This window comes from Apodemus sylvaticus, chromosome 3, assembly GCF_947179515.1.
Source record: "Apodemus sylvaticus chromosome 3, mApoSyl1.1, whole genome shotgun sequence".
NCBI classification, from domain to species: Eukaryota; Metazoa; Chordata; class Mammalia; order Rodentia; family Muridae; genus Apodemus; species Apodemus sylvaticus.
This window is the reverse complement of record NC_067474.1, coordinates 58,262,236-58,272,645: the sequence shown is the minus strand read 5'-3', so window position 1 is coordinate 58,272,645 and position 10,410 is coordinate 58,262,236. Positions and strand designations below refer to the sequence as shown.

Sequence of the window (10,410 nt, the reverse complement as noted above, 5' to 3'; positions counted from 1 at the left end):
GTCCTCCATGTCCCAGGGCAGTCCACCTTTCCTTTTTCCACTAGCAGACTTCCTTTGCTTCTACCTCACAATTCTCTGTTCACTTATCCCTCATACCTGACTTTGAAGTTTATCTTTCATTAAAATAATTCATATGTACAAGTGTTTTGTCTGCATGAATGCATATGCACTGTGTACACGCCCGGTGCTCTCAGAGGTGAGGAGACAGCGCCAGACCCACTGGGACTGGAGTTACAGATGGCTGGAGCCGACATGTAGATGCAGGGGATTGATCCTGGGTCCTTTGCAAGAACAACTGCTCTTGAACTCGGCATTTATCTTTAACCCCTCCCACCCCCAGCAGCATTTGTATCTATTATTCTTGGCTGTACCTTCATATGGCTGAGGGGCACACAGAGGTCTACTCTGCAGATCTTCATGTCACAGAACCAGTGTCTGTTTCAATTGAACAGGATATGTTCAGCACATGTCTCAAACAACGGTAATGTAATGAAGGGCCAAGCATAGGAAGACAAGGCTACATCTGCTCAGACACTATGGGGCTGCTCTGTACATGGGAGACAGATAGGAGTAACACTTCAAAATTCTCCTCACTAGATGCCTTCAGCAGCATCCCAACTGACAACCCTGCAAGGAGGCTAAGGGACCCAGCTATAGACCAAGACTCCTTATTGCACGTGGGGCTTTTTGTTGACAGATATCTGAGTGGTATTTTCAGTAGTATTCCATTGTGAGTTACCATATTGAATGCCAGATATTCTTGTGGTCCACTTCTTTTTATTGTTTAAAAAAATTATTAATGTATATGAGTACACTATTGCTCTCTTCAGACACATTAGAAGGGGGCACTGGATCCCATTACAGATGGTTGTGAGCCACCATGTGGTTGCTGGGAATTGAACTGAGGACCTCTGGAAGAGCAGTCAGTGCTCTTAATCACTGAGCCATCTCTCCAGCCCTCTTATGGCCCTTTTAACATTTTCCAGCTTTGTGTCTGGGTTTGCTTATCCAGAAAGACTTAACTTGCTTTATTATTAAGTGCTCATTAGAATAGTTTCCTAGCCCTACACCCCTCCCCCCACTCCCTTTTTGAGATGGGCTCTATCTTCTCAACAGGTAACTGTCGTATTGCTAACCCTGTCTGATTACACGGAGTCCACAGCTCTACAGAGAATAATGCTGAACCCCTCAGAGTGGCAGTGAAAAAGGAAGGATGACATCCCATGTTAGTGAATAAGAAAACGGGCAAGCATTCTGGCAATGTATAGTTAAATTTTCATGAAATAAATACATGTTCTAACTTGTAAGTTCCACGTTTATTAAAGGTGAACAGATGGAGAAGATATGAGAGAGAAGGATTTAAAACTAGTAAAAATCAAAGACATCCAAAATGCTCACTAGGAAATGAGTAAATAGCAAAGCCCCGGGAGACAGGCCCTGGAGGGTTGGTCATTAAGAATTTTAACTCCGCCAGGCAGTGGTGGCGCACGCCTTTAATCCCAGCACTCTGGGAGGTAGAGGCAGGCGGATTTCTGAGTTCGACACCAGCCTGGTCTACAGAGTTAGTTCCAGGACAGGGCTATACAGAGAAACCCTGTCTCCAAAAAACAAAAAAAACAAAAACAAACAAACAAAAAAAAAGGCTATGTAATGCTGGTCTACCAAGAAGCAAATAGACAAAAGAAGGCTGCATATTAATGTAAGCACAGCTAGCAGCTCGGCCCACTGGCAGTCTTGCCACCAAGGCTACAGGAGCCTGGCTTTGTACTGAGAATGCTAAGCACTAATGGTGGTGGTTCAGGCTCTGCAGGCTGCTGCGATCTAAGCGGCCAGAGGCAAGAAGAGCTTAGTCTTCCATATCCTAGATGATCATGCAGAGCCCTTTTGCTTTAGACTTTTTTTTGCAGGGGTGGGGGTGTGTGGGGTTTCTCTCTGGTGACTTATCCTTGTATGCAAAGAGCCCTTGTGTCAATCAGCTGAGCTAGTGCTAATTTTTACCTGACACTCGGGTGTAAAGACCCAGGAAGGGGCTTCTGTTTCTGTTCTTCCCTTAACAGAAAGCAGGCTTATAGCCGGGCGGTGGTGGCACATGCCCTTAATCCCAGCACTTGGGAGGTAGAGGCAGGTGGATTTCTGAGTTCAAGGCCAGCCTGCTCTACAGAGTGAGTTCCAGGATAGCCAGGGCTTCTTATCCCTGTGCTCACAGGTGATGGTGCTCGGCCTCTTCCCTGTTTGATACACAAGGCATGACTGTAGCATCTGTCTGACCCAACTATGCTCTCTGGTACCCAGGCGCTCTCTGTCTTGTAACAATAAATACATTTACATATGGTTTCAGGCATTTTATTTTTCTTATTCTAACATTAGGATTTCACAAGTGTAAAAAAGGCTCACAAGTACAAAAGGTTCTAAATAGCTTTGCAGTGTTTAAAAAGACCCACGAGGACAAGTTAGGTTGGTGATATTCATCAGTCTCTTGAACCATGGCTGTGACCTGTAAGGACAGTGCCCCTGTGACTGCATTCGAGTCTGAGGATGCCTCTTACACCTGTCCTGCATGCCCACACTGCACAGTTCTATATGTGCATTTTGCTATGGCCTGTCCTCCAACTCCTCCAGGATTTAATGGTGATAGCTTCATTTTATATGCTGTTCTGTACAGAGAAAGATGACAACAGTCTCTAACACAAGCAAAGCTTGAATTTTCATTGATTTTCCCGTGTTGTTTTTTTTTAAAAAAAAATACTAAAAAAGTAGTAACTTTAATAATAAACTCTCTTCCAATGAGCTTTTAAGTCCTTAAATATTGTAGATGAATTCATCTGATGATCTTGTAATTTTTTCAAAGCATTTAAAAAGGTTTTCTTGAAAAGACAATTTTCTACCTAGTTTGCCTTCCTACCTAAGGACAGTCTGCTGACACAGACCTGCACTATCAGTGGCCTCTGTACGGCAACTCCAGGTATGGCAGGAATTCAACATCCAAATCCCCAGCCTCTCCTCATTTAACAGATACTAAAGCACTTCCAGAACACTGATGCACGGGGCCAGGTCAGAAGCCACTTGGCTTAGGTTTCTTCTTCCTTTGCTTAATAAGAAATAAATCATCATGGCTGCCATCATCTGAACACTCCCTTTTCTTTGGCTTGCTCCGCTTGCTCTCTCTGAGAAACTTCTCTTCTCTCAGCCTGTGGTAATGGGATGCATGGAGGGATCGGGAAGGCTTCCGGTTGGTAATGTAGCCAGAGGAATTGGGTTTTGAGCCCCTGGGGAAGTCTTCACCCTCATCCCGAGAATGGTGATCCCTCCTGGGCCTGTTGCCTTCTCTACTCCCAGCCTTCTCCTTCTGTGTTTCTTTGTTTTCTCGAGGCCACCTACTATGTTTTCTTGAGGAATGGCTTTTTCTCATATCATGGTAATGCCTCTTATCTGTCTCTTCTACATGTGGTCTTTTGAACTGCCTTGGAAAATCTCCATTTTTCTTGATATCTGTAAGATATAAAAGTATTTTGCCTATTTAGTCCATGCAGAGTTCTTGCATTCTTAGAGATAACAGAGAGAGGAGGTAGGCATCCAGAGGCCTGATCAAAGGTCATCCCTTACAATCCTGATGGCTAAAAGTGGGGACACAGCCTCTAACCCATAATTATTATTATTATTATTTCTTTTCAACATATTTTCACAATGTTAGACAATGACGACCAGAGCAGCAGGGATATCTGACCTATTTAAGTTCCTCCAGGAAGAGTCAGCCTGAAAGACAAAGATGTAGAAATGGCCTTTGGACGATTTCACATGACATTTCAATCACCGTCAGAGGAGGAGCTGGCCATTTCTCTCTGACGTGATGACACAGTACCCTGGATATCATTCCTACCGAGAAGTGGCAGCTGGGTGGGCTGCTCTCTGTACAGACGCTCCGTGTACACACCTCAGAATGTCCACATGCTACCACTGTGCATCGTTAGGACCTGATTGTTGTTATGAGCATCTGACAGAAGCAGCTGAGGTTAAGGTGAGGTGTGAAGACTAACAGATCCTTGAAGTATCACAGAAGTGGTCGGTAGAAACTTAGCCTAGGCTTAAGCATAAAATAAGTTCCAAAGTCTCAAAGTGTCAAAACTAGCTAAGAAGGAAACAATGAATTTTCTCATAATTTATCAATGCTCATTGTCAGCGTGCAGACAGGCCCTACCTCAGAGAGGACAGCTCAGAGTGGAAAGCTCCGCTTTTCTGGCAGTCTTACACTGAGTCATTTGTCCTGTCCGCTCATTTCTCTACTGTACTAGGAGTATATAATAAGCCACATAGATGAGTAGTAGCATCATTCAAAATGGGCCTGAACTCAAGAGAAAATAAGCCAAAAGAAAAAAGTTAAAAATGGTTAAGAATCAGTAAAGAAGTCAGAGAAAAGCTTAAAAAACACATAATGATTTTATCATGAACAGTGAAGGAACCCTAGGAACATATCTTGATTACATTAAGAAAGAGCAAAGACAGAGAAAAACAGATTTCAAGCTAAAAAATTATTCATTTATTAGTCTATTATTTATATGCACATCTGCATGTAAGTGTCCACACTTGAGTGTATTTGCCTGTGGAGGCCACAGGCATCAGATCCCCTGGATGTGGCATTACAGACAATCATGAGCTACCATGTGGGTACAGGAAATTCAACTCGGGTCTTCTGAAGGATCAGTGTTCTTACTCTGAGGTGAGGGGAGGCACAGAGTGGGCAACAGACCTGGAGCCCTGCTTGTAATGACGAACTGTGAGAGCCTTGGTGGGGGAAGCCCCAGGAGTCACCAGAAACCTGTGTTTCATGGAAAATATTTGACATACAAAGAGGAAATACTTATTTGTCAAGTTGAAAAATTTCAAAGGAATCTGTACCGCTTTGCACAGATAAAACATTCTTAGGTTTCTGAAATGCTCTCTCTGAGAAAAATATTAACTGTGAATAGATTACAGTATAGGAGTTTTAAAGTAGAGGTTTGGTTTCAGGAGCTCAAGAAAGTTTTAGTTTTTATAATTATGAAAACTGTTTTCAGGAGCTGGAGATGGCTCAGCAGTTAAGAGCACTGGTTGCTCTTTCAGAGGTCCTGAGTTCAATTCTCAGCAACCACATGGTGGCTCACAAGCATCTGTAATGGGATCTGGTGCCCTCTTCTGGCCTGCAGGCATACATGCAGGCAGAATGCAGTATACATAATAAATACATAAATCTTTTTATGAAAAAGTGTTTTCTGTGCTAACCAGTGACTTCCAAAGTAGGCAAAGATAATACAAAAAGATTTTTTGTGGAGCTGCTGCAAAAGTTATCTAAGAACAAGTTTAATGACGAACCTTTCAGTTTTCGCTTTATTCTCCGATCCCTTTGCTGGATGTCATATTTGCTATCATAGCAGTATATGAATGGAGATGTTGGAAACGTCTGGTTAAACATTCGTCTCTCTGTACACTCCTGCAATTGTATTTGAAAGAATGACATCACAAGTTTGCATTAATCAACAAACCTCTTCATGAGCTTCTGGTCTGTGAGATTAGAAGTGAGTCCTGCCCCACAAGCATGGCCTGCAGTGGCTGCTGAAGTAGTCCTTGCTACTATGGAAAGTAACTAGCCAACATAAAAGCCCTACTACGTTCCTGTACTATTTTTCAGGCCCTGGATTTCCTCCCTTTTAAAGGGAGGACCTAAGGAATGTAGTATTGCTCTTTGCCAAGCTCCTTCCCCGGTTTGAGTTTACAGCATGGAGCGATGGGTGCCTGTACTCAGTTGGAGGTTTTAGCATTATGTGAATTATTTGTCCTTTCTTGTCTGTTTCCCACAATCGTTTTCACATCAAATCTTCCTTCCTGCCCTCCTCCTCCCTAGCGCCAAACTGTGGATGGGAGCTGTTTTTTCTCTACACACACACACACCCCAGCTTCTTTTAACTGCACACTCATTAGTTATTGGGGCAGTGAATATTTGAACTAAAAACATCTTATGGTATATCCTATGTATTGCTCCCTGTCCCCTCTGTCCTGGGCTGCGGATTCTTACGGTGAGGTTAGTGGTAGGCTGTATTTACTTGGAAATGTCCCTGGGTAATTCTGAGAAGGCCGGAAGAAAACTCTTCTCTTTGCTCCCTCTACCACACTGAAGTCAATTCTTTCACTTGTTTCTCCCGTGACTGATTTTCCCAATCTCTGGCCCTTGGCTTTAACTTTCCTCCAGATACTAGGTGACACCAACGGAGGTAGCAAAGGGAGGCTGAAACATGGCTTTCAGAGACTTTCCTCTGGGACCTTATCTGCCTTCTAACATCTTGTTCAGCATTTCTTAACTAAGTACTTAAGAAAATCAGAATGCTTTTAGGAAGCATGTGAAATAACCACATAGAATCTAGCTGACTCATCAACAAATTAAGTTATGATTATATCAGATTCCTAGAAATCTAGCTGTACTAAGTTGGTACCCATAACAACAGACCCTTTTAATTCTCTCAGCCCCCTTGCTCTTCACATCCTTCTGGAACATCCTATTTCTCTCTGAGCCTACTGCTCTCCTCGCCTCTCTAGCCAGAGTGAGTGGAGTTAGGGAAGACCATACAAAGTGATTCTATGTCAACAGCTGAGGGCTCAATCTCTGAGCCTGACAGGGAGGGGAGCTTGGACATCTTTCACTACTGGGGTAGCCTCCTATTTGGATACTGTTCTATCTAGACAGATGTAACTACAGAGTGCTATGTCATATCACAAATGTTTTCCAAAGCTACATGTAAATTATATTTTGATTATCCACATCACTGGTCTCCTCCATTAACACAGATAATTGATAGCTGGCTATATAATTTATCTTCTGTTCTGGATTAGCCACACCAATGATCTTCTTCATTAGTGTTGGATAATCTAGAGTTCCTTCAACTATGGCTGCCAAATTTGTTTTACTGTAAATTGAAATTTGTCTAACTCTAGATTTCAGGAATAAGTTCAAATGCTCTTGATATTCCCATCTATATTAACAGCAGTGACTAGTAAGCAGGAAGCATCCAACTGTAACTGTTTTTCCTTAATTGAACACAAATGCTAAAAAATACTCTTTTGCTTTAAAGAGATAAGCAGGCATATAAATTAAACACCTGTGTAATGTGCATGGCAGTGGATTGCTAATATGAGTGTTTCCTAAAAGGTGTTGGCAACAAGAGGTGTGCACAGGACAACAGAAGACCTAGGGATGGTGATTTCCTACAAGACTCTTCTCTAGGTAGGTTCTCAGTGACAATTCTACAAAGGCGATGCCAAGTATCCTGTAGGATCTCGATATCTATACAGTGAGTTTTACCACACTAGAGACAGCATCTGAATGTCAATGCTGTACAACTTCTTAGCTTTGGAGACAAAGACTGAATGCCAAAGGGGAAAAGAGTAGTTAAGTCATCTGGTTTCCATGAACAGAGTAACGATTACACTAAGGATCTGCGCATTCCTATTCCTGGCATTTATATTTTACCCAACACCCCCTGGTTCCTGTTGCCTGAATATGGAAGATTAAACTACGCACTTTTTCTTCTCTCAGCGTTTCTGCCTCTTCACATCGTTAAGACTACCAAGGCCTGTACTAGAAGGCGCCACAGTTGGATTCAGAGGTCGTCTGCACCACCACCCACTCTCCCTCTGCTTTGAGCTGTTCTGAGTCTCTGTAGGATTTCTTCTTCCTCCTCCCATGGCATCTGGTTGATGTTCACCTTGGTTTCTAGGCTGTTAGAGTTCACGTGGAGAACAAGAATCCCCTACACAAGGATTTCTGCTCCCTGGGCCACTGTTTTTCCTCTTCAACCTTATGGTTCCCACAGTGTATGGGTGTGAAGCCTATTCCTACTTGGTCTGAGCTCGGACGAGCTGCTATTGTTTCATTCTTACTGTGGCAATGGGCTAGAGGACACTCACCACCTTACAGTAGGGAGCTTCTGTTCTTATACCCATTATACAGCCAGGTGTGCTTTTGGTCTGGACTTGCACAGTATTGGCTGGAAGGGAATGTAGGCACTTGGAGTAGGTGTGTTAGTCAATGCTGCACAACCTCTGTGTTTCTACTGAATGTCACACTTGCGTGTGAATGACAAAAACTCAAGTGAGTGTGGAACCAGGGAAGGCTGAAGAACCAAGCAGAAAACCCAATAAATAGTTAACAGGCCATGAAAGGTGCAAGAACTTACTCTGTGCTGCTGCTGACTCTGCCTTACTAACATTATGAGCTAAATTTGTTTTCATATAGGACTATGCTTTGTCAGTTTTTGTTGGTAAGAATCAAGGAAGAAAATTAGTTGAAAAGTCAAGTCTAACTACCGAAGATTAGCGTACAAACAAGTAAATGGTCCGAGTTACATCCATTTGCGAATTATCTTTTCAGCAACCACTCCTTGACAAGACGCATACGTTCAAACGCCACTCAAACTTACATGTCCATAATGACCTTTCTGTGCACAGTTGTAGCAATACACTAATGCTGATTGTCCAGAAGGAGTCTTTGGCTTTTTTGGTGGTCCAGGTTTGGTCTGCAACATAAATATTTGTGAGAAATTAATACATGTTAGAGGAAAAGCTAAAAGCCCATCCTTTCTAAAAGAGCTCTTAGGTAAGAAAATCCTTAGGAATATTGCTCCTGAGAGTATAGTGTAGTGAGGATGGGCTTGTGATGGAGCCCATGAAACAACATGTAAGGGGCAGACAGAGTTCATGAGAGGACAGAGAAGGGACGGTTCAGGGCTGTGGGGACATAGGACAGAGCCCAGGACTTAAAGGATACTTTCAAGGAAGGTCTGACCTACACTGCCAAGCACAACAGAAGCCTAGCAACATGGGGCACAGCCATCTCATATGCGACCATCCATGGGGCCTCACTGTGAGACCCTGGGAGGGCAGAGAGCAGGGTGAGGACTGAAGGGATGCTGATAAAGTCATGCAGCTAATTTATCACACAGCTAACTTATTAAATTATACTTATATCTTAAGCATTTTCAGTATCTACACTGTGTTACAAGGAGAAATGTTAAGAAACTGAATATAAACTGACAGACGGGAGCAGGCAGATATCATTATTTTGAGAAGAACCAACAGGAAAGGACAGGATGAAAAGGGACAGCGCTTAGGAGGAAGAGTTAGTTGGTGGAATGAATGGAGTAGTCGGTCACGTGGGCTGGCTGAGCTGGAGAGCTAAAAGGAGAGGACAGAGAGCACGGAGCAAGCCTCTAGAAGGTGGTGGGCTTAACTGAGAAGAGGAAATGCCCTCTTATTTGTTCCCTTTTCTGCATGCACTTTGGTAAATTTCTCTCTAATGGTTATTGGGCTTCTGTAACACAGTACTAGTCTGCCTACTGACATTTTACTTAATGCTGAGATCAGGTGGTTTGGGGTTGCAGGCATAGGTGAGAGAGGAGTTCTTGATATAGAAAAATAGTGTATAGGTAAGAAAAAAAATCTTTAAAGACCTTACTGTAGCTCTTATGTCTTAGACTGGAAAACTGGATTGTTAGTCACTCTGCTCAGTGATGTGACTGAGCACTGACACAGGGCTTAAGGGAGGAAAGTGTATTTTTCTGTCTCAGAGACTTCACTTCATCATGGCAAGGAAGGTGTGTAGAGCAGCTCATGGCATAGCAGACAGGAAACAGCAGTAATGGAGGATGCCAGCGCAGGCCATAACAGCCAGGGGCACACACACCCTTTCTAGCTTTACTGACTCTCTCCATCTCGCAACAGTCTATTCAGATTTGACTCTATCAATTGGTGAAACCATTCTTTAGGCTAGAGCCTCAACAACCTGCCCCTCAGACACACCTAGAGGTATGCCTTAGTAAGCTCCTGGGTGCTATTAATCCAATCAAGTTAATAAGAGTCATCATTACAGTTGAGAAAAATAAAACTTGACCAGTCTTCTCTGCTGAAAATGATCATAGCACATACAACAGCACTTAGAACCTCAGCTATCACCAACTAGGAAACAAGAAAAACACTATCCTCAAAACTCTTAAGTAGACGTGAACAGGGATGCATGTGTACAGGCAAGTGTCACTGTGGTGGCTCAGAATTTCCTTAGGGGTAGAGTTCCAGAAGTTATTAAATTATTACACAGAAATATTTTTCCTTATCTGAAAAAAATGGCTATTGTTTTGATAGGAAATAAAACTGCAGAATATACAGAAAGAACAAAATCAAAGAGATATTGTAACTTTTAAAGGACAAAGCTGTTAAAAGCTATTTATGGTTTGGGCATGGTGACACACACCTGTGATCCCAGTACTCAGGAGGTAGAGGCAGGAAGATCAGGAGTTCAAGGCCAGCTTCAGTTACACAGCAAGCTCCAAGCTACAGGAGACCCATGTCAAAAAACCAGGAAGAAGAAGAAAAAGGTTAATGATGCATTAT

General features: G+C 42.8%; 1 protein-coding gene across 3 annotated transcripts in view; it reads right to left on the bottom strand.

The window, feature by feature from the left end:
- Positions 1-2,327: 2,327 nt before the first annotated feature.
- The window catches only part of Zcchc7 (zinc finger CCHC-type containing 7), a 180,474-nt gene continuing 172,391 nt past the window's right edge, over positions 2,328-10,410 (bottom strand). For all 3 annotated transcript variants that reach the window (XM_052176402.1, XM_052176404.1, XM_052176403.1), the window contains exons 7-9: positions 8,445-8,540; positions 5,347-5,464; positions 2,328-3,489 (exon numbers count right to left, since the gene is read on the bottom strand). In XM_052176402.1, the coding sequence (XP_052032362.1) occupies positions 3,053-3,489; positions 5,347-5,464; positions 8,445-8,540 (651 nt within the window). In that variant the 3' untranslated portion in view covers positions 2,328-3,052. The remainder of the gene's footprint in view (positions 3,490-5,346; positions 5,465-8,444; positions 8,541-10,410) is intronic.